The 26,799-nt window shown below is 54.8% G+C and overlaps 2 protein-coding genes across 8 annotated transcripts in view; one reads left to right on the forward strand and one right to left on the reverse strand.

The window, feature by feature from the left end:
- MARCHF10 (membrane associated ring-CH-type finger 10) overlaps window positions 1-14,003 on the forward strand; it is an 88,763-nt gene extending 74,760 nt beyond the window's left edge. For 4 of the 6 annotated variants that reach the window (XM_038546941.1, XM_038546942.1, XM_038546943.1 and 1 more), the window contains exons 9-12: window positions 5,184-5,297; window positions 10,106-10,219; window positions 10,422-10,464; window positions 13,593-14,003. In XM_038546941.1, the coding sequence (XP_038402869.1) occupies window positions 5,184-5,297; window positions 10,106-10,219; window positions 10,422-10,464; window positions 13,593-13,639 (318 nt within the window). In that variant the 3' untranslated portion in view covers window positions 13,640-14,003. The other 2 variants (XM_038546945.1, XM_038546946.1) reach the window with 2 other exon arrangements.
- A 7,644-nt stretch (window positions 14,004-21,647) lies between these two features.
- The window catches only part of MRC2 (mannose receptor C type 2), a 54,401-nt gene continuing 49,249 nt past the window's right edge, over window positions 21,648-26,799 (reverse strand). The window contains exons 21-30 of one of the 2 annotated variants that reach the window (XM_038546949.1): window positions 26,222-26,336; window positions 25,913-26,076; window positions 25,640-25,748; window positions 24,920-25,158; window positions 24,612-24,780; window positions 24,368-24,517; window positions 23,951-24,070; window positions 23,591-23,770; window positions 23,111-23,137; window positions 21,648-22,968 (exon numbers count right to left, since the gene is read on the reverse strand). In XM_038546949.1, coding sequence (XP_038402877.1) covers window positions 22,748-22,968; window positions 23,111-23,137; window positions 23,591-23,770; window positions 23,951-24,070; window positions 24,368-24,517; window positions 24,612-24,780; window positions 24,920-25,158; window positions 25,640-25,748; window positions 25,913-26,076; window positions 26,222-26,336 — 1,494 coding nt within the window. In that variant the 3' untranslated portion in view covers window positions 21,648-22,747. Of the gene's footprint in view, window positions 22,972-23,110; window positions 23,138-23,590; window positions 23,771-23,950; window positions 24,071-24,367; window positions 24,518-24,611; window positions 24,781-24,919; window positions 25,159-25,639; window positions 25,749-25,912; window positions 26,077-26,221; window positions 26,337-26,799 lie in introns of both variants that reach the window. The other variant, XM_038546948.1, reaches the window with a different exon arrangement.

Below are 26,799 nucleotides of genomic sequence, written 5' to 3' on the forward strand. Positions count from 1 at the left end.
AGCCTGACACGGGATTTGATCCTGGGTCTCCAGGATCATGCCCTGGGCTGAAGGCAGCGCTAAGGCAGCACTAAACTGCTGAGCCACCTGAGCTGCCCAAGAGTTTAACTTTTAAAACACATATTGAGTGCCTTTTGTATATCAGATACTATGCTGGAGATACCTAGGTGCCCAAGACCAACGCAGTCACTTCCTTCTCATGGGAAGAACATGGTGAGGGTACCCCCAGTACCCCCAGAGGATGAGAATGAGGGATGTGCCGTCACAAAGAGATCTGACCAACTCTCAGGACCAGAGAAGCTTCCCTGAGGAAGAGACGTTTAAGACCAGGAAGGAAAAAGAGGAGGGAGCCCTCTATCCATGTGCCCTGGAGGGCAAAATCTGAGACATTAGGAACAGACACCTGACTCAAAATCCAATCCAGACTGCAGTCATGCCCATTGGATGTTGAATCAGCATGGTCAATGGCTTCGAGGGTGTGGAGGGGCTCAGACCAGAGTGTTTCCCTGGTTTGGCTCAATGTATCTGAGTCGGGCAAGAGTGAATGCTGACCATAGGCCCTAACACTGAAATCTGATTATCCCCCATCTCTCAGACACTGGGTGGTTTCTGTAGGCCCCACAGGGCCAAGGCTTATTAGTAGGCTTCCAGCTGCTATATTAGGACCTCTTACAGGCGGTGTGTAGAGTGGCCCCATGAGGTAGAAACAGCTGGGGGGCCCCAAGCACTATGGGGCTCAGCACTTTGGGGCTGCTGGCACCTGGTGGTCCAATCCTAGGCTTGTCAGGGCTTGTGGCAGCTCAACCCTCCCTCCTTCCTGACTCAAAGATGCCCAAAAATTAAGCCCACCAGGCATCCATACCCACTGTGAGTGCTGCAGGAAGGATGAGTCCTGGGTGCATGCTCCTTAACTGGGAAGTAGGCCTCATCCTTGATTCTGGTCAGGGCACTCAGTTTTGAGTGGCAAGGAAGAGCTCAAAGTAATATTCCAAATTCCAAAATGGGCCAGGAGAAAGCAGGCTGAGGAACAGTGGAGATCACAGATTGTACACTTAAATGCCTTCGAGGCCAGGCAGGTTGCAAATGGTCAGAATCCTACGAGAGTCATTACAACATAGTGGTGGCAATGCAGGCAAAACGGAGAGTACTCTCCGCAGCTGAAGAAGTTCATGTTCATCCTTCCTTCCTTCTTTCCGTCCTTCCTTCCTTCCAACCAGAGTGCATCCTCAGGCCAGATTCAGCTGATAGACTACTAATTGCTGATGCTTGGTTTAGGGCAGCGGTTCTCAACGATGGGTGGCCCCCAGACGAGTAGCATCAGCATCACTTGGAGACTTGTTAGAAACACACATTCTCTGGCCCCACCCCAGACCCACTGGATCAGAATCTGGGGGAGGGGGAGGGGTGGTGCCCAGGAGCTATGTTTTAAAAGTCCCTTTCTGTAATTCTGATACACATTCAAATGGGAGTCACTAGAATCAAAGTCATGACTGAATGGGCCACTATCTGGGCCAAAATTACACATTTTTTGTCATTCTGTCATCTGTACATACATTTGTTGAGCACATACTGTATACCAGGTGCTGAGCCAGCCACGAGGAGCACAGGAGCAAACAAGACACATGTGGTCCTTGCCCTGCATCCTATTTTTCATTCTTGCCTCTTCTTGGCTATTTTTGTTTTGCAAAATACCACACCCCCACATATTAGCTCATTTTGCTCTAACACCTTGGGGAAACAGGCCTGATAAAGGTTACTGCTCCCTTTTTATAAATGGAGTCACTTTGGCCATGTACAGTTAAAACTCTGCCTGAAGTCTTAGTGCTCGATGGCCCCCAGGCTGCCCATTCCGGGGGCCCGGGCCCACTGTGTGACGGAGATGTGCTTCTGCCAGCTTTGCCCTGCAGCAGAGGAGGGTCTCAGCGGGCCTCTGGCTGTCATTGCTCTGAGGCACAGGCCTGGCTTTGCTCCATCTCAGCCACGGACAGATGTCCTTGGACACATGCAGCCACCTAATCACCCTCACACCCGGGAGCATCTCTTGAACACATATGAAGACTTGATAGAACATTCAGCCAGGCTGTCTGCTTCTTTTGAGTGGATTCTATTGAGAATTTCCATAGGTAGCAAATCTCTTGGCCAAAATGAATATTAACAAAACGAAGTGGGGCAGAGGGCAAGAGAACAGAAAGAAAAACATCTGGCAGGCAGCCTGCGTGCTCCAGGGCTCCTGTCCATGGCTTCACAAGCCCCCTCCCTCACAAGCCTCCCCGCCCTTCCCACTCCCCACCTATACTGCATCATGGATGCCAATGCCCCCCATGGCAGATCAGGGAAAGAGGGTCAAGGACACTCCAAAACCTAGCTCATTTTGCCCTTGCCGAACAAATGCTCTGGAAGTCTCTAACAAGTCCCTCCCACTTGTGGCTCAGAGCATGAGCCGACTCTGAGTTCACTAGCAAACGCATTCTCTGATTGGGCAGCCCAGCCCCTCTATGCAGCATCACAAGCTCTGCAAAAGGGCACACATCAAGGAGCCTGGCCGCTGAGATTTATGGCACCACGTGACAGGTTCCCTCCCACAGACCAGAGAAGAGACACAATCTGCTAGAAGTGACTTTTCAAATTATCTGCAGAAAACATTAGTGGATATTTTCCCATCTGCATGCCTCCGGGCTTTATTGAGTCATAAAAAGTAAATGATTTCCCTGAATGCTTTGACAAACCCGATAGTTCCAAGCGATTTTCTAGCTGATTGATTTGCCATCATGCATCAGAGTGTCTCTGAGCATCAAGACTTACTGGCGAAGAGAGTGCTGGACGGAACACCAGTGGCGGCTCGCAAGAGGCCACCGCCAGCGCCAGCGAGAAAAGCCAATGAGGGACAAGCCTCAGTGTGTGGGGAGAAGCTGAAGGGTGGGTTAGGAAGGCTTCCGAGACAGGTTGCCAAGGAGGCACAGACTCAGGGGGAAGGTGGGAGGAGGCGATTAGAAAAAAAGTGAAAACAAGCGACTTCCTCTCTGCCTGCTCTAGACCAAGGTCAGAAGAGCACAGAAAACATGGCCAAAGTCTAAAAATAGGATGGGCCTCCTATTGCTAAGGACAGTTGACTAGAGCCTTAGGAGGGCAGAGAGGCATTGAGCCATGACCTTGGGGCCAGTGGGCAAGATCCAGAGTTGGACCCGACTCAGAAGGAAGAACGCATCGATCCTTGCTCAATTTGGACACCTTGGGACACCTGGGTGTCTCAGTGGTTGAACGTCTGCCTTTGGCTCAGGGCGTGATCCCAGGTCCTGGAATCGAGTCCTCCATCAGACTCCCCACAGGGAGCCTGCTTCTCCCTCTACCTATGTCTCTGCCTCTCTCTGTCTCTTGTGAATGAATGAGTGAATGAATGAATGAATGAATAAATAAATAAATGTCTTTTAAAAAATCAGTGCACCTTTCCTGGCAGCCATTTCATCCTGGAAGAGGTGTGTCCTACACTAGCTTCCTGAGCTGCCCTGGATGGAATGGGATGGAAGGGAAAAGCACTGAGGCGGCCCCTGGGTCAGGTCTGAGCTTCAGTTATCCTGGGGAAACAGTCACACTTCTGACCTCTCCCCAGGGTGATGCAGAGTCTCCCAGAGGCTTCCCAAGCCCCATCCTTTACCCGTGGACATTCGATAGGAAGCCGGGTGGGGAAACAAAGCAGCCGATGGGGAGGAGTTATTGCTAATGGCTCCTAATTTATTGAAGGTCTAGGAAGGGTCCCCAGGGTGAGGCCTTGGAGAAGACTGCTGCCAAGGAGCTAAGGACACAGGAGCTGTCAGCAGCCAGACAGCCAGATCCTCCCTGGGTACCTCCTTGTAAGCACCAGTGAGAAAAATAAAACACAACCCACCCACCGAGAAAAAGCAAAAATATTAACAGGGGCAAGATGCGGTATACAAAAGCAAGAGTTAGCAATCAGGGAGTGAAGAAGTGATTAGAACAAATGGGGTTCATCGGGGAGGCTTCTGCAAGGAGGTGACATTGTGACGCTGTGGACACAGTCTGTGGGGGGGGGGGGGGGGGCGGCATTCAAAACAGAAGCACAAAACAAGCTAACTGACCAAATGAGAAAGAGATGAGCCAAGGCCCTGAGGTTCACAGTCCATCTAGGACTCCGCCGGGCACACGCTCACTGTCTGGGAGTTAAATAATAGACCAGCCAGGGTTGGGGGGCCCCTGGTGAGACCATCATTAAGCCCAATTACAGATAGAGAAACATACAGACCTAAAGCCTGGGGCCTCTTCTCTGGACAGACGAGGGATCTAGGAAAATAATATGCCCTGTGGTGTCTGTGTTCCAAATTCTCCCACAGAAAAGTTTGCCTTCCTAAGACACACATCTCATTATGTTTACTCCTCTGCTCAGAGGCCAGTGGCTACACACACACACACACACACACACACACACACACAGCATGACATCCAGACTCCTGGCCTCACAGGTCCCACCTTCCCATCTCCCCAGCTGATGCCAAAAATATTTTTTAAATCCAAAGCAAACACCTTCCCCATATACTCTAGCCACGCTAGTGAGTAGGGAATGTTGCCCAACACATGCTCTGCTCCCTCCTCCCCTGTGCCTTTCTGGCATTCTGTGCCTCAGTTTGGAAGGCCCTCACCAACTTTCAGAGGCAACCAAAGGCCCTCCCATCCTTTAAGGATCATCCAAGAGGCCTTCCCTGTGTCAGTAAACCTCTCTTCCCCTGTGCGTCTCCACTGTAGCATGTGACACCTCCAGCTGGGACTAGATGGGCTCCCAGCAGGTTGCGGAGACCTTTTGCCTCAGGTTCCCCGCAACACCCAGCTCAAGGCTTTGACATGTAACTGCCCAATAAATGTTCACAGCATGGGACTGAGCCTGGAGCATGGAGCCTTTCCAGGGCATCCTCCAGTAGGTAGTAAAGAATTCCAGAATGACATCCTAGCTTCTACCCTGAATCCCCTCTTGCTCCATCCTCTGATCCCCAAGGACAGGCTGTTGTCCCTGTTGTCTTGCCACCTGGTACCCTTGCCACCCTGCACCCTGTGATATTTTTGTTGTTGTTTATTTATTGTTGTTGATTCTTTATCCTTTTTTTCCTCCCTCCACCCCACGATTTAGATCACGAATATTTTATAAATGAACTTAAAAGTCTCTTTTCCATATTTAGGCACAAAATGAGCTGATGAATTCAGGTTTGTACCTGGTGCTGCTGCTTCACCTCTACGAGCAGAGGTTTGCAGAACTCATGAGACTCAATTACAACCGAGTTGCAAGAGAGAGGGTGAGTCTGGCTCTGATGCGGCCCATCAGGCAGCAGCACCCCTCCCCCTGCCCTGACCTTGCAGTGTTGTTTATTACGTGTGCAATCTGTTGAGGTCTTCATGGTCACTTGCTAGGATATGGCACTGTCATCATCAGGACTATGATGTAGTGTATACACTGGGTAAGTGTGCGCACAGTAGCCTTCTGGATGGAAAAAGTGATAATCACACAATAGCTTACTATTAAACATGAGTAGTAATTAAGTGGCCATTAATGGTCATATAAGCAAAGGAGTCTCTAGGGATATTTGCCCCCCAAAACAAAAGTCAGCAAAGCTGCTGGGACTGTGCATGCTTGATGGATGGGCATGCCTACTGCCCAAGCATGGAGGGTCCCCGAAAAACAGGGGCCTCCCTTTGAAGAGAACTGTTTGTTTTGCTTTGCTTCCCAGAGTTTGTGATTTCAGGATCTGTGTGGTGAATGCCAAGAAACAAAGGTGCTGATGGGGGTCCCCTTTGTCATTAGGGAAGTGACAATATGTTTACCAGGGATCATGATCTGTGGCTGCCTTTCCTCTAACAAAGAGAACCAGGAGCCTTCCAGGAGGCCAGGTAGTTTGGAGAGAGAAGCCTGGCTCTCCCACTAACCGGATCCTGGCCCCAGCAAAGTCCACCACAATGTACATTCGGCCACTGTCGAGTCAGAACACAGAGCCCCAAGGGACTTGCCTCTTGGCAAAATGCCTGTCTGCAGCCAGGCCAGGAAAGGGCACTCACTGGTAGGACAAGGGTACCCTCCCCCCTTACCTTATCTTAACACCATGTCAGGGACTGATGCTTCTAGTGTTTAACAACCCTTCAGCCTTGAAACTCGACCCCTGCCCACATCAGGAGGTCAGGACTGGCAAGCAAGCCAGTGTGGCAGCCGGCAAGCCGCAAGGCAGTTCTAGTGACTCTGCCTCCCTATCCCAGGTACCTCTCTTTCTCTTGACTTTCTCTTCTCTGCCTCCTGTTTCCCGTCTTTCTTCACGTCTCTCTCTTCTTCCTCCGGTGGATAGGAGGCACCTGCCAGCACCGGTCGCTGCCCGGAGGCTGGAGCCCAGTGATTTCACAGCTTCCTGACATTGTCGCAGACCTTGTAATGATAGCAAGCTGCTGGCATCCATTTAGAGCCATCCCTATGGAAAATGCTGGGTTCAAAAGTCCTAAGAATTCGAGATTTGTCCCTACTTTTAATTTTTTTCTGGCATAAATTCTCCACTTAGACCCCAAGCTCTCAATTAAGAGAACAGGCTGGGTCTTGGCCAAGATATCTCCGCAGGAATCTCACCCTCTTTTTGACCCAGGCCTGTCCTTCCTTTAACTCTTCCATAGTTTTAATGGTGACATAAATTCCTCAGAGAAATACATTAAAAAAAAAAAAAGGGAAAAATGTACAGGAAGCAGGAAATGATCCTTTGTTAACATTTCCATAACCTTATTTTCATGATTCCCCATCTTTTTTAATGAACTTTTTATTGCACATTGAACTTCAAAGCGCCCAGGGTTTGATACAGGTTACAGATGGCCATGACGTCAGCAAGCTAATGTAAGCAACGCTGGCCTCTGGGACTGCAGAGCAAGCAACATGCAGCACAAGCCAATGGGTGGAAACCAAGGCCCTAAAGCACTAGGTCTAAAGAAGTTTCTGGTAAAACTATCCCAGAGAAGGAGTAAGTGACAACGGGAACACTCTGGGCACCAAGTCGGGAGGAAGCAGGAAAGACTGGGCAACACTCTTAAAGCTTACCTTTAATTTGAGAAACCCTGAAATAGACCTCACGCACTAAACCCACCAAGCGATAACCAGTACAAATAGCCAGCGAAGACGGACCCAAATGGAAGCAGGGAAACAAATGGCTTTTGTCAAATTCATGCTCTTCTGGATTTGAGTCTCAGTATCTTCTTGTAGAAAACACTTAGAATCTGAGGATAACAGCAAAAAAAGAGGCACTGTGTTGGGAAAACAAACAACAAACCCTTCTCTCTCCCTATCAGAACTGGAGAACCCATTCACATCGGGCTCCTTGGATGTGTCTCATTAGGACACTTGGTGATGAATGTTTGCCCATGATGACAATCATTCATTCACTCATTCATTCATGCCCTGGCCTGTATCAGGTGCTGAGATGGGGATCCGGGAAAGCGGCTACAAGACACGATGCCATGCTGTCCTATTCTTTGAGAAGCCTCTGAACAAGAAGTAACTGGAAAGTAGCACTTGGATCAAGAGAACCAGTGGACCCAGTGAATTCCCAGAGGCTATGAACTGACAACACAAGATCTTCCCTGGCTGGGACTTCCTGGCATGTCCAGTGATCCCATAAACAAACAGTTTGTCTCCTTAGTGAGGTTGTGAGCTACCTGAAGGCAAAGCTGGGCCTTCTACACCTGTGTCATGATGCTGGGCATACAGTGAATCATACTCGCTGACCATGTCCCAGGCAATGTGAATGCCAGGAGCATGGAGTGATTACAAAAATGCGAAATAACTGGGAAATGAAGACATGGTCTGCTAAGGGTTGGGGACAGAGGGGGTCACAGGCAACTTGGACTTGGAACTCTTATCTCTCTTTGTACCCCATCACCCTCCAGGGCCTAGAAAATGCCTGGCACATAGTAGGTGCTCATTAACCTTTGATGCCTAAATCAACGAACTATTAAACCAAAACCTGCCTCTCCAGGAAGTGAGTCTTGAGTTATGTTTTGGAGAAAGTGATAGTCCAAATTTGTGGAGAGAACAGTATTCTAGGTAAAGGAACACTCTCAGGTTCATGGTATAGATATATTTATTCAAAGATTTTCTGCGTGCCTAATATGTGCCAGGTTCTAAACTAGATTCTGAGACTACAAAGATGATTAAGATACTCCTTACCTACAAGGGACTCTGAGTCTAAAGAGAGACAAAGATGTAACCAAGAGTATCAAAAAATGTGCCTTATGTTATGACAGAAGATGGAGCCAGATGGGGAAGAGCACAGAGCAGTGAGGTCACCCCTTCCTTCCACTCCTTCAGGACAGACTGTGCAGGCAGGGTCTTCAGAGACCCAAACTAACGTTTCAGAGGCCTTGCTTTTAATCTGGTTGGGTTGTACTCTTTGCCATCAGCCTTCTCAAGGCTTGGAGCGCCTGGTAGCAAGGCTGCTTCCACTCCTGCTCTGGTCACCTGATCCGCTGAGGAGGTGATAGTTTGAACCAAATCTTGGAGAGTTTAGCAAGCAGACAAGGGGTGGTGGTGAGGGAAAGGGCGTTCCATGCAGAAGGAGAGGCAAAGGCTTAGAGGAGTGAGGACCTGCCTATTGAGAGAGTCAAGGAGTTGAGTGTGGCTGGAGCCGGTGGGAAGGGAGTGTGGAGGTGGAGGCAGGAAGCAGGATGTGGAGCGTTTGTGTGCAGCTCTGGGAAGCCACTGAAGGTTTCCGGCCTGAGATGGGCAGGCCAGGAGATTTGCATTTTTGAGTGAAAACTGGAGCAGCTACACGGAGGATGGGGTGGAGGGAGAAGAAACCAGCCAGCTGCTGCTGCAATGGGGCAGGTGAAGGGGACCCCTGTGGGGGCCCTGGAGATGGGAAGGGACACAGGGCGGTCCTGTGAGGTGAAGCTAAACAGACTGGCCTTCCCTCACCTCTCCCCCTTTCAGTCCCCAAGTGGGATGCTCCACTATTCAGGGTCTGCACCCCCAAAGTCCCGTCTTGGGTTTCCTCTTAGTGATAGGTTTTGTCTATACCTGCTCCCTGTTTCCCCAATGAATGGTACTGTACCCTGAATTCCTCTCCCTGCCTGCCCTATGCCCCTTAAATGCCTACTTCGATAAACTAGGTAAAACAGGACAAAGGACCTCTGTCCATGGGCTGAAAGGCAAAGGGCAGAGGGACCCCAGGCCTTGCTGGGATCAGGACGGTGATCTGGAGCCAGCACAGCCTCCAGTCTTCTGCCCCAGGGATGCTGCATTAACATTTCACCTGTGGGGAGACTTCCACCTGTAGAAAACTCATGGTGGGGGAGGGGCAGGGGAGCAGAGGCTGGCCTGGGAGGCAGGCAGGGTCTCCAAGGAGCTCTGACACTCCACTGGCCTCCTTGTGCGTGAGACCACAGGGACTTTCTCCAGGTCTTCCCATTCACACTGTTTCTACAAACAAACTCTTGCCTCCAAGAACCAAATCTACCCACAATATCTGAGGCCCAGGCTTGGCCCTCATCTGGAAAAACTTCCCTACTCACCCAGATGGCATTTCCAGGAGGACTGAGAGCTGCCTGGCACATGGATGCGGTCATCTGGCCGGAGTCTAGAGGTGGGCTGAGGCAGGATGAGGCGGGATGAGGCTGGCTGGGCAGCTGGGAGGGAAGGCGTTAGCACCGTACTGACGTAGAACTTACCAGGTAACCGGGATGGCTCCTTAGAAGAAAATCCATCCTTCTCCAGCCCTCAGTCTGGCCTGTGGGTGACAGGGACCCAGGAGTCACAGCTGCCTCCACACTGGCCAGCAGTTGCCCCAGTACAGTGTCTGGCACCCCTTGTTTTGTCCTCCCGCCTGTCACAAAGCCTCTTCTCCTGGGGGAAGAGCACCAGCCCTTCTGCAGGGGAGCCCACAGCCTTGCAGCCTGGCACAATGGGCTCCCACGGAGTGCACAGTGTTTCTCATTGTGGCATAAAATGCCATAAAGTCAGAACAAAGAGGGAGCCCAGAGCCTTGATGGGCCTGCTGCTTCCTGCCGGGCAGAGAATACAACTGATTGTTTAAAAGCCAGTGGTGAGGCAAGTGGCCAATTAGCACGGCCTTCACCCCCACAGCCTGTAAATGTGATTCGGACCCTCAGAATGGGATTCTGCTGTTCAGATCAATTGCCGAAAGGAAGCAGGTCTGCTCACACTGCCGAATTTAGAAGCCCTGAACCACGGGCGAAGGTGACCTGGGTTACCTCTGTGCTGTCTTTAGGACGAGGGTGAGCCCTGCAGGTGCCAAATATCAACACTGCCCTTTGGCACCTCTGCCCCTCTAAGGGGAGGGAAGGGGTTCCCAGAACGGTTCCCGAGACCAGAGAATTATACATCTGTTCACAACTGCTTTGGGGAAACCATTCATTTTTCATTGTCTTCTTTCTCATAGTTGTCAAGAAATTACCCACAACCAAGACGGGAAGAAAATGAAAGTAGGTCTGGGGGTCAGTCCTGCCATTTTGAGGGTGTTTGCTAATTTATTCTTTCTCTGTCCCTGTGTGGAACCTCGTGTGGTGGAAGGAAGTAATGACCACTACCCAGAGGCAAAAATAGTCCCACAAAGCTTGGGAAGCTCTAGCTGCAGCACTCAGGAAGGCGAGGCCCAAGCCCGCTGGATGCAGAGCAGATAAGAATTTTAATTCATCTTGAAACCAAGGTCAAGGGCCAGTGAAAGGGAATATGGTATTGTCAGGCGGTCACAGGATGACTTGTGGCAGTTTTTGTTTTTTTGTTTTTTTCCTTTTCCTTGGCTGGGATTTTCCAGCATCCAGTGCTCAGGGAGCCTCTTAGGTGATCTTCTAAGCCCTGGAAGGGTGCTGTTTAGCCACTATGGGGAGGGGCCACATTCATCCACCAGCTAGTGGCTGCGGTGGATCCTTCTTACCATGCACTGGGGAGGGGGGTCAGGTAGGCCTGCTGGACCCAGAGGTTGAACAAGGAAAACAGGTCTCCTGAGAAAGGTACACCCGGCTCCAGGAGGCAGGACAGCTGTCTTCCATCGGGCTCGTTATCCCATAGAGAGCACCCAATTAAGAAAATGTGCTTGATTAAAGCAGGAGGGCTTGCAGCCAGACTGGAAAGAACTTCCCCATCAGCAGGTAGAACAAACATCACAGTGGGCTGAGGCAGGTGTGACAATTCCATCTCCAGAAGTTCTTCAGGTGTAAGGTTTGGGAGAGGATTTCCCGCCCTGGCTCTGCCGTCAGAATCCACCTGGGGAATTTACCAAAAATGCAGGTTCCCCGGGTCCCTCCCGGGGATTCAGATGCAGACCCTGGGGTGGGCCCCTGGCGCGTCGGTCGCAGCGGGTCACGGTGGGGCGGTGGGGAGCCCCCAGCAGGCCCGCCCGGAGGAGAAGCTGGACCCGCTCCGAGCGCCCCAGGGTGGGGCCCAGATTTCGACCCTCGAGAACCCGATTTGGGATTCAGGGCACGCCGTGCTGAGAGCCCGGGCCGCCCGTTTTCAGAGACGCGGCGAGGAGGGGACGCCTGTCTCGGCTCACAAAGGGAGCCCCACCACGGTGTCCACCCACGCCCCGCGCCCCCGCCAGCCCCCGGGACCACTCGGGGTCCCGCCGTCCGGGCGCGCCCGGGCCCCCCTCCGGCGGCCGGGAAGGGAGCGGGCGGGCGGGAGCAGGGAGCTCCGGCGAAGACCTTTGTGTCTCGGGGAGAGCGCCTCTGCGCCGCGCTCGCGGGTCCCGGGGGCGGCCTGCGGCGGGAGCCCGGGCTCCGCAAGGGCGCGGCCCCGGGAGGGGCGGGGGCCCGCGGCTCCGGGCAGGGTCTCGGGGCCCCCCCCGCCCCCCCCGCCCCGGAGGCGCCAGCCGCTCTTCCCGGTCCCGGGAAACCTGCCCCGCGCTTCGGCTGGCCCGGGGCGACCCCTAGTGCCCGGCGCCGGCCGCCGTCGCCCTGCTGGGCGGGGGACGCAGCCCTTCCCCGGAGGGTCTGGGGCCTCCGAGCCCCCGGCTCAGGGAAGCCGGCCCCCTCTGGAGGGCAGAAGAGCATCCCGGGGGCGCCGCTTAAACCGAGTCCCCACGGAGGAGCCCGGCGGGCCCTCCCTGCACGCGCCTGGCGCTGCGCTGCTGCCCCCCTGCGTTGCTCAGAGGCACACGGTCCCACCGACCGCCACTTGCCGTCCTCTTCAGGACGGGGACTAGCTGTAGGAGCCGCCCCAATGTGGGGGCAGCCAGGTCCCCCGCCCAGGGACACTGGTGGAGGAGGGCCCGGCACAGAGGGCCTGTCCTGGCACACTGGTCATGCAGCCCTCGCCTGGCTGTCGCCAGGGCCGAGATCAAGACAAGCCAGGGCAGCCAGAGGCAGAGGCGCCTGCCTCCCGCTTAGCCCCTGGCCACACTCTTCTCTGGTCCCCAGCAGCCTGGCGTGCCTCACCTGGTTGGCAGCGCTTTGTCAAGATGGACTGTTGCCAGAGCTGAGTCACAGCTGTGACCTGCTGCCCTAGCTCAGTTCAGGTCTAAAGGGAGGAAAAAGACAAAACACCTGGGCCCACCAGGGGGCACGAGGAGACGCCAGCCTCTTCATGGCTCCGTGGTGCCCATGCCAGGCTTCTCACTGGGGCCCCCTCCCCTGCATCTGGAACACACAAGTGCCACAGGTGGCGCCAGGTAAAAGCAGCTGGGGAGAGTTCCTGGGTGGCTCTGACAACTTGCCACATGGCTCTGTGACCCAACCCTCCTAACGGCTGCGTCCCAGCTGGCACAAATGACTGTCACCACAGTCCAAAGCCTGGGAAGGGAACAGTGCCTCCCACAGCCATTCATCAGGTGTGGACAGGAGCAGGCTTGAGGGTCCTTGCACTAAAGGCAGGGTCAGACCACCTCACCCCCATACACACAAGTCAAGACAACTAGTTTTGGGGAACAGAACAGGATAGGCAAGGGGCAGCTCATGGGGCTGGAGCTTCCTTGTAGCAGAGGTAGAGTCTGAGAAGGGTCCTCGTAGGAATGGGGGGACGTCCATTGCTCCTGCTCCTTACCTTTCAATGGTTTTCAGATAGTCAGGGAGCACTCATGCAAGCCAATGGGAAAAGTATATTGAGAACAAGAGTTTCCCCCAAGAATAAAGACTGCCCCCCCATGCCCCACTCCTCCACTCGGATCCCACTGTCATCCTCCTGCCTCTTTGCCCCCCTTGCTCCCATCACGTGACCCTCTACCTCCAGTCATTTGATCTCTGAAAGATTTCTTGAAGACCTAGGTCAACCCTCCTCCCACTGCCCTGCCAACTTAAGGAAGGGAGAGTGTATAGAGAGGGGCAGTACCCTGAGGGGCTCCTCCAGGGATTCAGCCTGCAGACATTTGCTGCCCCAGGTCAGGGGAGGAGTGGACCTGGGTGCTTTTGTTGAGGGGCTCACAGCCTCTGTGCCCTGGCCATTTGAGGATTCCAGAGACAGCTGACCTCTGTTGCTGACACTGTTGCCCAGGACTGGGGGGGGGGTGGGGGAGGGGGCAGAGGGGGCAGGAAGGGCAGCCCAGCCACACACCCTCACTGGCAGAGCTCACCGTTCACCTTGGCTCCCCCGCCTGAGACACCTTCTTGCTTTCCAGATGCTGAGCTGGGGGACGGACTTGAAAGCAGCAGCCACGCTGTCTAGCACGGGGGCTGGCCCCGGAGCCCTGCGGAGACATCTCCCCTTGGAGGCTTCTTCTGTGTTCCCATGCACCTCCCTCCCCTCTCTTTACTGAAACTGAAGTGTTGACAGTTACCATTTTCACCTCGTGCCCCTCTCCTCTCAGGGTCTGGCCTGAGCAACAGGACAGCAGCGACCACGCGGTCCCCGAAAGCCTGCAGCCTGGGTTGGATGAGTCCCCGCCCGCTGCCCTGCAGCTGCCCCTTGGCCCAGGGGACCCCAGGTGACTCGGCAGCCTGGAGGCCCTCCACGGAGGGCACCTGTTCAGGCCTCACTCCACCCCGAGTGGACTCGAGCTGTATCTGCAGTAAAACGACTTTATGCACCAGCTTCCTTCTTTTTTCCATCTCCCTGAACAAAGAAAGGCTCAGGGCCTCAAACTCAGGGGAGAAGGAAGGGGATTTCAGCCCGCACCCTGCCTCCACTTCTCCTCTCTCCCCACCATCACTACGCTGAGGGGTCACACATCCTGGGCCCCGGGGATTGTGACAGGCTGCGTGGCCGGCTGCCCCTGTACGTACCCACTTCGAATGGGCGTGGTATGTGGATGCCACACTACTCTCCTCTTTATACCTTAGGGCCCAAAGACCAGATCAAGGCATGAGGTTAAAAAAAAAGAAGAAGAAAAAAAGCCTGGGTGGCTCAGTCTGTGAAGCATCCAACTCTTGATCTCAGCTCAGGTGTTGATCTCAGGGTGGGGAGTTCAAGCCCTGAGTTGGGCATTTAAGAAAAAAAAGAAGGTTAGTGAGAAAACTGTGTGTATATAAGAGAGAGAGACAAAGATGGTCAAAAAATATAGAGGGGAGCACTGATACATGCAAAAACATTATGCTAAGTGAAGGAAGCCAGACTCAAAGACAACATAGCGTATAAATCGATTTACAAGCAATTTCTAGAAAAGGCAAAACTCTAGGGACAGATCAGTGATTGCAGGGTTGGGACTAGGAGCAGAGACTGTCTGCAGATGGGCTCAGGAGATCTGGTGATGTGGCTGCTCTACAGCTGCTGTCCCCTGGTGGGACAAACTTACGAAAGCTCACTGAACTGAGCACTCGCAATGGGTGAGCTCTATGATACACCTCAATAAATTTTCTTTAAAAATGGAGGGAGGCGGGATGCCCAGGTGGCTTAGCAGTTTAGTGCCTGCCTTCAGCCCAGAGCGTGATCCTGGAGTCCCAGGATCAAGTCCCACATCAGGCTCCCTGCATGAAGCCTGCTTCTCCTTCTGCCTGTGTCTCTGCCTCTCTCTCTCTCTTTCTCTCTCTCTCTCATGAATAAATAAAAATCTTTCAAAAAGTAAAAATGGAGAGAAGGACAGAGAATGAGAGAGAGAAGAGACAGAAAGGGATAATGAGGAAAAAGAAGTGCTTCTCCCTCCCTCTTTTAAGACCAGGAGAGGCCACAGCAGATTTTGCAGCCAAGAGGACTTCGCCCAAGATGAACAGTGGTGCCAGCACAGTTTTAGGAAGTCTGGAATTAATTGAATTCCCTCAAAGTCTTATCCATCCATGACATGCTCCACAGTTAAAGTGACTCTATTCCTGCAAACTGGTAGATGTAGCCAGGCAGCCTAGATCCCAGATCCAAGAGCCAAGCAAAGGGACATCCTCAAATGTTAACAGAACCTACAAGGGCCATTCCAGTTGAAAATATCTCCCTGATTAAAAAAAAAAAAAAAAAAACTAAAAACTAAAATCTCAGATTCTTCCATTCACAAACACAGCCCCCAGTCCTAATCATTCTATGAGAAACTGGGTCTTCATTTTCCAACTGGACTCTCAGGGCTGGCTGAAGATTAAAGATTTATCCAGGAGCCAATATTGAGAAATGTCTGAGAAGGAACAATGCATATTTAAAGGCAAGCTTTATAGACAGCTTGATGGAATCTGAGGTGACTGGATACACATCTGACAGGCCAAGTCGGCCCTAACATGTGACAGTGTTTGAGGCAGCGACCCCAAGACTGGCATAGGTTCACGTCAGCCAACACTGGGATTTTGAAGATGATTTCAAGGGTTTACCCAGGAAGCCAGGAGTGCCTCCTCTGAGGCCTGGGGTGGAACTGATATCTACCCACACTGTTAATTCCACATCTCAGTGGCCCAGGGGTCTGCTGATGGGGCTTCTTATGGCCTGAGGTACCCAAAGAATCAAGTCTCATTTATTAAAAAGACCCTGGTGAAAAGGACTACCTTGCCCTTTCTGAGTAAATATTGCCACAATCTATTAGAGATAGAGATACAGTGGATAAAACACGAGGTTTGTTTTTTTTTTTAGCCTTTGGCTTCATCCTGACAAACATTTAGCAACCATCAATCACATGCCAGATGGTGAGGACACATGAAAAATGCATGATGCCCACCCCCTAGGAGCATAGTCTTATTGGGGCAACAGGTCATATATAGAAAAAGTCAAATCAAGGTAATATGAACCTACAGATGCCACTTCTAGAGCACTTTCTAGAAGCTGGGCCTGGGGACCCCCAAGGAGCCCGTGAGGCAGTTACTATTAACCCCATGTTACATGAGAGGAAACCTGTATTAGGGTTCCTCAGAGAAACAGAACCAGAGGGATATATTTATAAATATGTAGAAAGCGATGTATTTATGAAGGATTGGCTCACGTAGTTATGGAGGCTGACAAGTCCCACCATCTGCCATCTGCAAGCTGAAGTCCCAGGGAAGCCAGTGATGTAGTTCCAGTTCAAACGTGAAGACCTGAGAAGCAGGGGTGCCAACACTCTGGGTCCCCGTCCAAGTCTGAAGGCCCAAGAATCAGGAGAGCTGATTCTCCAGGGCAGGAGAAGAAGGCTGTCCCAGCTCAAGGAGAGAAAAAAAATTCACCCTTCCTCTGTCATTTTGTTGTACTGGGCCCTCAACAGATTGGGGAATGCCCACCCACACTGGGGAGGGAGATATTCTTTACTCAGTCTACCCCTTCAAATGCTAATCTCTTCTGGAAACACCCTCACAGAACACCCAGAAATAATGCTTCTCCAGCTCTCTGGGCATCCAAATTGACACCTAAAATTAACCATCACAAACCTTAATCTCAGGGAAGTGATCTGTCCAAGTTTTTAAGGTGAAGTCAGCCTGTCAGCCAAGGCCATGCTCCTGGCCTGCCTGAGAGAGAGGGTAACATCCTTAACCAATTCTAGAACTTGGGAATCAGTGGTCATCAGAATCAAGGGGTACCGGGAAGGTTTATGTAGAAAAGATCCTTGAACGATGGTGGACCTCAGGTGAGCAGAGAGGTGGTGGGAGGAAGGGCAAGCAGGGGTATATGGTGTGGTGGGAGCAGCTTGCTAGAAGGGGTTCACTGGGCAAGGGAGCCGGGGTGCCGGGGGAGGGAGGACCCAGGGGGCCAAGACAGGGAGCTGAGAGTCCACACGTGGGCAGCAGGGAGCTTCCATAGCCACAACCTAGGCTGGTGAGATGAGGAGAGTGAGACCTAGAGGAGAGGGCGGTAGGAAGGAGAGAGCACCCTGTCGCTATATCACCTTGGGTGAGTTGACTGTCACTGAGGAAGTGGATGTGAGCTCTAAAACATCCGTAACCTTGTGAAGGTCTGATAGGTCAACCGAGCCCCCACCTCATTTCTATGCATTCTATGCAAGAAATAGGTGCATCATATCCCACCGCCCTACCCCAGCCAAGGCTGCCCAGTCTCTGTCTTCCCCTGTCTTGGAAGGGAAGCCATGAAGGAACAAAAGAAAAGTGGTCGTTCTTAGCCCTGAAACTCAAAATGGGCTTCTGAAACTCTCAGCAGAAATAATAGGTTGAGGCAAAATTCTTGAGTCTCAGAGCCTGAGTGCAAGATCCCAGGGGCTCTCCGTGCTCGTTGCTGACAATTTCTCCAGACTGGGGGTAGGGGAAGCAGAGAGGTGGCATGGCAAGCCCTTCCCCTCTTGTGCCTCCATTCCTCATCTGTAAAGGACAACAGTACTTGCTTTATGGTTTGTTGAAAGGATAACATGGATTAATTCATGGCAAGCAGAACAGGGCTGAGCGCGCACACACACACAAATATATATATTGGGTGCCTGGGTGGCTCAGCTGGCTAAGCATCCAGCTCTTCGTTTCTGCTCATGTCATGATCTCAGGGTTGTAAGATCGAGCCTGGGCTCGGCACTGGGCATGGAGTTTGCTTAAGATTCTCTCTCCCTCTCCCTTTGCCCCTTCACCCCTCCCTCTCTAAGAAAGAAAAGAAAGAGAGAGAGAGAGAAAGGGCTTTACCTAGTAAATAATAAATATTTTCTTATCATTATCACGGAGGAATGGCATATCTGAAGCAGCGTCCTGAGTCCCCGGCAGCCCCAGTATGGGGAAAACCACCATCCAAAAGTTTCCCACATCCCAGAGAGACACAAAAGGGCAAAAGAAGGGCATCTCTGCATCCGCCAGCAGGGACCCGCAGGGACCAAGGACCAGGTCCAGGAACACTCCACAGGACCACAGAACTCAGAGGCGCCGGGGAAGAAAGGGGAAAACACTGGACCAGAAAGCCTTAGAGGAGCTGGATTTCCTGGAAGCAGCAAAAACCAAACTCCTGCCATCTGCTGATATCAAAAGATAGTCAATTTTTTGGATTGAGCACCAGCGACTAATCCATTTCAAGGGAGGGGGCGATGCCTACTTGCTGCTTAGCCTGCGCTGGCAGCCCGCCTGCCTTTCGGACAAGGAAGGACAGACGTCTACAGCTCCAGTGGTGCCGACTCTGGTGGGAGTCAGGACTGAAGTCAGCCTTCTCCTGAGGCCTCTTGGCTGTCTTGGCCCCGAGATAAAGGCCGGAACAGTCTGGACACGTTCATCTCATTGCCCCCCTCCCCCCCACCGGAGGCCCCCCCTCTCTATTTCCTCTCCTTTCCCTCTTTCCTCCTCCCACCCTCCTTTCCTGATCCACCCTCAAGATGCAATTCTCTTCCTTGTGCCTGCAACACACTCAAGCCCAGTGCTCCAGGCAGCTTGGCAGGGCTCAGACGGCCCAGTTCCAGGAAAGCCATGTGGTGTGACTGGCTGGCTCCTCACCTCTGTGGCCTCACAGTGCTGCCCACTGGGCCAGGCTGGCTCTGCCAGGACACCTGGGAGGAGGCCATCCCTGCCTTGACGAGGAGAGGTGGTGAGCAGCCTGACACTGTTCTCTGGAGAGTGGCCCCATCCTCCCATTCATTCATGGATTCAATGAGCTGTCGCTGAACATCCAGGTGGCCAGAGCTGAGCCAGCTTAGCCCTGCAGGTGACGGTTGGCCTCGGTGTCTGGCATACAGTGCCCTTTGTCGGGCCCACCAGGTTCCGTCTCAGGGCATCCCACCCCCAGCAGAGGTGGAATGTGGAGGAGCGCTGATTGTTTATTGACTTGAAATGAGTAGACAGGGGCACCTGGGTGGCTCGGTAGTTGAGCATCTGCCTTTGGCTCAGGTCATGATCCCAGGGTCCTGGGATCGAGTCCCACATCGGGCTCCCCATGGGGAGCCTGCTTCTCCCTCTGCCTGTGTGTCTGCCTCTGTCTTTGTGTCTCTCATGAATAAGTAAATAAAATCTTTTAAAAAATGAAATGAGCAGAAAGACAGGAGGTTCTGGTATCTGTGTAGTCCCCTTAGAACCAGCACTATTCTGGAGCCACAGGCAAATGGCACCCCCCTACACCCAGAGTCTTCCTCCTGCCCTGACAGAGCTACTAGAGCAACCCCCTACCCTCCTCTGGGAAGCCCCCACATGGAAAGGCTGAGAAGAGGTCTACAGGGAGCCCCCAGGTACCTGTGAAGCTGTCTGAAATGCTTTTGGGTGGGGAGCAGGGCTCTGGTGAGGACTACAGGCACCTGAGGGAGAGAGGAGCTAGGATAGGTATTTCTGGAATGATTTAAACCCCTGGACCCTCACCATCACTCCCCCGGCCCCACCAGGCAGCACTGGGCATTGTATCCTCGGTCCCTTGGCTGCTCCTCCCACCCCCAGGGATCCGGTGACCTTGTCTTCACCCCTCAGCTTTTCTTCCTCCTTGGGCAAGGGTCAGCAGAGAGCTGGGCTTCCCAGAGAGCATCTGCCCCGGGTGGCTCCCTGCAGCCTGGTCAAGCAGTCTTTTGAGCTGCAGATAATGGCAGGGCACTTAACTCACAAAGGGAGCAAATCACTTCAGGGTGAAGTGGATTAATCATTAAGGAACCCCCCTGGGATTGGGGCACCCTCCCCAAAGTGACCAGATTGGTCCGCCCCTGATCCTGCCATCAGGAGAGCGCTGCTGAAGCTGCAGGGAGGAGACAGGGGGAGGAGGGCCTCCAGCTTGGCCTCAGTCAGGGCTGCAGAGAAGCAGCTCATGAACCCGGCTGGGGGCTCCCTGGCTTAAAAGACGGTGCCCCATTTACCCTGCTGTTCAGGGTGAAAGCTCTGTATCTTTTAGGGTTAGGTCTTGAACCATGTGGTGGTATTACCTATTCAGAAAAATAGAAACTTGTTTTAAAAAATCATGAATGAGGGAGGCCTAGGGGCAGCCCCGGTGGCACAGCCACCTGCAGCCTAGGGCGCGATCCTGGAGACCTGGGATCGAGTCCCACATCGGGCTCCCTGCATGGAGCCTGCTTCTCCCTCTGCCTGTGTCTCTGCCTCTCTCTCTCTCTGTGTGTGTGTCTCTATGAGTAAATAAATAAATAATCTAAAAAAGAAAAAAGGGGGGGAGAGGAAGGCCTGGGTGGCTCAGCGGTTGAGCCTCTGCCTTCAGCTCAGGGTGTGATCCTGAAGACCTGGGATCCAGTCCCACATTGGGCTCCCTGCAGGGAGCTTGCTTCTCCCTCTGCTTGTGTCTCTGCCTCTCTCGCCTCTCTCATGAATAAATAAATAACATCTTTAAATAAATAATAAAAAATAATGAACGAAGTAAAGCTGGTGTGCGACACACGCACAGGTCCAGAATGTGACCACCACCAAGGTCCTGAACCACACCACCAACCTCAAGGGACAGCTGGCTTAGCCCTTCCCTCGGACTTCCTACTAGAAACAGGCCCCGGGGAATCAGGCTCATCCGTGCTCCCCTTCCGTGCCCTCCAGCCAGCCTGGCCTCCTCTGGGACACCCCAAGGACCACCACGGTTGGCCCAGCCACCCCCCCCCCCCCCCCCCCCCCCCCCCCCCCCCCCCCCCCGCCTCCACCTGCCTAGGTGTCTGTATCGCTCACTCCCTCACCTCCTTCAGGTTCATCCTACTTCCTCTGACGAGACCCTCCCCACCACCGGGTCCAAACTAACACCCCTCCCCACGGCCTGGTGCCCGCACCCAGCACGACTGGCATCGTTGGCACCCATCACTTACTAGCAGAGTCCTCTCTGTTGGCTGCTGCGTCTGCAGCTCAAGTGTCCAGAGTGAACAGTCAGGAGGGGCAGTCTTGAGGACCACCGCCTGCCTCCGAGGGGTTTCAAAGCCAGACTCCCCAAGGACACATATGCACTTGTTCACAGCTCGGGGGCAGGTATGACAGCGACCTTGGGAAGATGGTGATGTGGAGCCCCCACCCAGGGCACCTCCAATGCCCCCTGGGAACCACAGCCCCAAATAACAATAGCAGCTGTTTATGGGGCACTTACTGCACGAGCTCGGAGGTGTGGGGCTAACTGCTTGGCACAGGGGATCTCATTTAATCCTCAAATAGCCGTAGAGCAACCCCAGGGAGCGCGTCCCGGCCTCCCATCTCACACACGTTGAACTCAGGTGAGCTAAGTGGCCAGAGCCCTCACAGCCATCTGGTGGCTCCCGTGCTGTCACCCACACACACCCTCTGGGGCACAGAGGACATAGCGAGCAGGCCCCAAAGGGCAAGAGCCCAGGAGAGGAGACAAGAGTGCAGGTGTCCCCATGAGGCCCAGAGACAGAAGCAAAATGGTAGACCTGCAGAAGCACGCACGACTGGAACTCCAAACATGACATTTACCTCTGAGATGGTGCAAGGAACAAGGCTGACAAGAGAACAAAGCAGAAACCCTTCTCTCTCAAGCTTCTTAAAGGTGTTTTATTGGTTTGCTTTTCTTTTTTTCTTTTTTCCCTCACAATAATGGCACATTAAAAAAAATTAAGAACTACAAAAAAAGGACCATGTGTTTGAGTCCGTGTTCACATTGTCCCAAGCCGTAGCACAGGGACTGGCTGGCCACCCCAGCCTGGGCCCCTCCGGAGCTGGGGCACTGTTCCTTTGGGCCCCACTAGAGGGCGGTCTCCTGCTTCCAAACCTCCCCCCCCTCCCCCCCCCAGGACTCTGACAACCCCCTCCTCTCTCTCTTCCAACCAGAGCCAGGAGCTGGAAACGTGAGGGTACTTACTATGGTCCCCACAGGGGACTCTTTAGGGACAGAGCCCTCCCCCAACCAGCAGGAGATGACACCTCAGCCCGGTCACCCCCTGGGGGTCAGGGTGTTTCTCCTGGTCCTGTCTCCAGCACAGCTGACACCCCAATGGGGCCTCTCGTTCTCAGGCCCAGCCCAGGCCCCTCCTCCACGTCCCATGGACCACCCCAGCAGGCACAGGAGTGACATGCTTGGCCCCCTCAGCTGACACCCACCATGAGCAACAGGGCTCCCCAAACCTTGGGGCCCTGGCTCAGAAGGACGGGCTGCATGAGAAGCAGGGAGACGGAATGGGGGTGGGAGGGCTCAGAGCCAAGGCTGCCAGGAAGGAGAGAAGCAACAGAGGCTAGCTGAGGGCCCAGGGGAGGGTCCTCAGGCTCTGCAATGAGAAAGGGGGTCCTGGGGCATGGGTCAGCAGGCCTGGGCAGGGGGGCCTGGGGAGAAAGGAGCAGAAAGAGGCTCCTGTCCTGCTTCTGGTCACCGTGGGGGCACAGGCCCAGGTGACAAGACCTTAGCCCCCCGCCCCAAAAGGGAAACACCACGTTGCACTCAGCCAGGTCTCAGCCCAGCCCTCATATGGGAGGGAGGCTCCCAGCAGCCACGCCCTGATCAGCCCCAGTTCCCAAGAGCGGCTCCCAAAGGTCCCCCTCCATAGGCCACCTGGACTGGTACCTGGTGGGGGGCCCGGCTGACCCAGGGCCCAGCCTCCCCATTCCTCCTGTGCCCACCCTGCCCACGCCCTTGGCTCTACTCCTGCTGCTCATTCATTTCCATGTCAGACACCAGAATGTTCTTCTCCGTGGCCTCGCCGGGGCCAGAGGCACTGCGGCTGTACCGGGCGCCCTCGAAGGTCCCGCGCTCCACGCTCTGTCGCCGCCGGTAGAGGATCAAGGCTGCGGTCAGCAGGGCCAGGAGCAGCAGCACCGCCATCAGCACCACCACCAGGGCCGCTGGGTTCTCTGGGAGCGCTGCTGCAGCAAGCCCACCGCTCAGGGTGAGGCCGAGCCCAGCCCCGCCACTCCCACCCGCACCTCCACCCATGCCCCCCAATGTCCCCACGTGCTGGGCGAAGTGGGGAGAGGGCTTGTCTCAGCCCAGGCCTGGACTCACCTGATGGAGAGAAGCTGCTCTCCTCGGCTGCAAGGAAGAGGGAGGGACCAGTTAGTAAGTGAAGCAGTAACAGTAAAAATAAGCAAACACATATAGAGCACTTCTTGAGTGCCCAGCACTTTATTAGCTCATTTGATCTTGTGGGTACTGTCATCATCCTCATTTTACATAGGAAGAAACTGAGGCCACAGACTCTAAGGAACTTGCCGGGGGTCACAGAGTTGGTAAGTGGTTTGGCCAGGGCTTGAACCCCATCTGTGCCCTTAACCGCTACAAAATGATGGGTTTGCTGTCTCATCTGGAAATTTGTAGGAAGGGCCAGTCCCTCCTACAGACCAATTTATCCCAGGGGAGGGTCCTGGCGGCCCGGGCCTGTCCGGTCCTGCCCTCCAGTCCACCTCGTCACTGGCCCCCGGCCCAGGCCCCGTGCCAGCTGAGCGGGGGTGGCAGGAGGCTGCGCTGTGCCTGCCAGGCACCCACCTCGGGGGAGCTTGCAGACAACGCCCATGGTAATGTTGGTGCAGGCGCCTGGGCGCCAAAGCCCACTGCTGCTCTGGATCCAGTAACAGCTATTGTGGCTCAGCATGCTGGGGCCCAGGCCGGGGGGTCCCCAGTTGGAGTAGTTCACAGCTGTGTTGTCCTGCCAGACGAGGGTGCCTCCTGTGGGAGACAAGGTGCTGAGGGGGCGCGGGGAGAGGCGCAGGTGGGAGAGCAGGTCTGTTCTAGAACCAATCCTCACCTCCCCCCAAGTCCTCACACCCACCGAGCCCTGGTGGAAGGCATCCTCCCCACATCTTAAGGCTTCACCCTCCCGCCTGATGCCACACCCAGGGTACCCACCTTTAGGGTTGAAGTTCATACCCAGCCAGGCCCCCCGACTCTGGCCCTCAGAGCTCTGCAGGTGCTCCCAGACAAACACGTTCTCCATCTCATCCAGGATAGACAGGACCGCCCCGCCCGCTGGACACAAGGGAGACCCGCATCAGGACACACAGTGGTCTCCCTGGGGGAGCAGAGACACCCCCCACCCCAGAGAGGCCCCAGCCCTCTTCTCCAGCAGCCTGAGTGGCACGGGTTATCTACGGGTAATGTCACACGTGGTCTCTGTGCACTGGAAACTGATGGGGCACGTATGTGGGAGCACTGCCTACAGGCAGAGTGTGGCACAGGGACTGCACCCATGGAGCCTGTAGGTGTCCACGGTAGGGGCCACCACCTGAAACGACCCCCCATGGGCTCTAGCCGGCCCTGGCCCACCTCTCTGGCAGCGCTGCAGCGCCTCCTTGTGGCCCAGCAGCAGCTCCATGTGGAAGGAGTAGCAGTGCTCCCGGAAGGGAATCCATGCAGAGTCAGCCAGCCCTTGGGGACAGCTGCCATGGTAGCTTATTCTTCGGGGAGGAGGGGGCCCTGTGGGGGTGCAGGATTGAGCAGATGGCCCAGGGTACTCCCCGGGACAGCCCACGCCTTGCCGACCGCCCCGCCCCGGCAGCTGGGCGCTCACCACCGTTCACGCCACAGACAGCCCCCTGCAACTTGGTGTCGCAGCTGGCGGTGCGCCAGGCCCCGTCCACATCCACGTAGGCACAGCCCCCCGGCTGCTGGGGCTCGCCGTCCTGCCAGCTCACGTAGCTCAGCGGCTCCTCCGAGACCCAGGAGTACCGCCGGGAGCCCTGGGCACGAGGGGGCCGTCAGGGTGGGAGGGTGGGGGACAGAGGCAGGCGAGGTAAGGCCAGGAGTTGGGGGGAGACAGGGAGGGAAATCAAGGGAGCGGTGCCGGCCCTGGCGCCGGGCCGACTGTGGGGGGCCCACCTCCTCGCTAGTCAGACCGATCCAGAGTGGGGTGCGCAGCCCTCGGGCGGCCTGTGTGAGGAAGGCCTGGGTGTAGGGGTCGGGCACGTGTGCCAGGCTGGCGTTGCGGCTCTCACACAGCAGGAGGGCGTCGTGCCAGCGCAGAGGCTTCTGCAGCAGCCGGAAGGTGCCGTTGAGGTAGGAGAGCTCGGTACCCGGGGCTGGGGGTGACGCGGCTGGGGACGGGCTCAGGGAAGGGTCTGGAGGGAAGGGGGCAGGGCTCAGGCCAGGCCCGCCCTCACCCCATTCCCAGGCATGAAGTGGGGGAGGCCAGAGAGCAGGCCCAGACTGATGGAAGTGTCAGCCACTGTGACGAATAATACCTTCTTGCCTGTAAGCTGAGGGGCTCGCTGGAGCCATGACCCACTCGGACCCCACGGGCCCAGGAGAACACACAGGAGCCGCAGGGGCCTCAGAGGCACAAATGCAGGTTCCCCGACACCAGGCCTGCTCAGTGTCCAGCTGCACCTGCTCGGTCCTCCAGACCCCCAAACCTTCTGAGAGCCCCAGGGCTCACTGCCTTTTCCTCTGACTGGGGCCTGGTCTTTCTGCCTCTCTGCGTCCTAAGCAGATACTAGATTCTGGGAGTGACGTCAGGGACCACGTTTCATCATTCCTCCAGGCACGGCCCACAGCATCTGGCCCAGTGCTGACATCCCCGAGGTCACTGGAGACCCATACCTGTGCCCTTTTGGCAGATGAAGCCGTGCGTCTCCTCTGTGCAGCTCCGATCATCCCAGCGGCCAGTGAAGTGAGCGGAGGGGCTGTGCAGGACCACCGCACAGCTGGTCTGGGGGGAGGGGGCTGCTCAGAGGAGCCCGGGCAGCTCTCCCCTTGTGTCACTGCCCCCCCACGCCCCGAGGCTGCATTCCCAGCAAAGAGGCTGGAAGAGGGGGACCATGGGAGTGAAGGCAAGTGCTGCAGGTCAGGGGGGCAAGGAGGGGGCTTCCTCACCGGTATGTTACCACTGGGAGCAGGGCTAGGGCCAGAGGGCTCCCCAGGTGCCCAGTTGGTATACAGCAGAGGTTCCTGCTCCACCCACTGGAAGTCCCTCTGAGAGGCATGGAGGCCAATCCAAAGGTCAAAGGTCACATTGGGCAGGCTGGCTGTGATGAATGCTACAGTCCCCCAGAAGAGAGAGTTATGAGCAACAGGGCAGCCAGCCCCTTGCTCGTTCTGGTCTAGCCATTTTGACGGGGGGGGGGGGGGGGGGGGGGCACTGTGTCAGAGGATTACTGGGGCCTTCCCATGGGCTGGCCCTACCTTGCTCTAAGGGGTTTGCAATGGTGACCAGTTGGGCCTCTTGCTGTTCACAGGAGAACTGTGCCTCTGACCACTTCACCCGGTCCTGGGGGTCCTGGCCCTGGATTCGGAAACACTGGGGCGGAGGGAGAGGCGTGATGTCCACCTCCACCACCCTGTCCCACAAACCCAGAAACTCTGCTGTGTAGAACTCAGCAGTAGGCCCTGTGAGGCTTCGAGGGCTGTGAGAATAACAGAACAGAACCAGGACATCTGGGGCTCCTTGAGCAAGGCTCTGGCACCCTCTCAGCCTGACACAGCACAGTCACGTACACTTGCCTATGCCTGGCGGGAGGTGGGGGGGTTGTAAGTGGCAGGACGTCTTTGGGCCACCAAAGACTCTACTACCTATGACAACAGCACCTGGGCCATGCATGGGGACAAGGGCTGCCTCGATTTTAGCTCAACACCTTCCCGCATGTTGCCTGAAATCTGTTATTTTTTTTCCTTTGAACTTAATGTTCATCTGTACGACACTCTCATCTTCTCTTCTGAATGATCTTTGTGAGGCAGCAGCTCTATGGGAAATCTCTCAAGTG

This window comes from Canis lupus, chromosome 9, assembly GCF_011100685.1.
Source record: "Canis lupus familiaris isolate Mischka breed German Shepherd chromosome 9, alternate assembly UU_Cfam_GSD_1.0, whole genome shotgun sequence".
NCBI classification, from domain to species: Eukaryota; Metazoa; Chordata; class Mammalia; order Carnivora; family Canidae; genus Canis; species Canis lupus.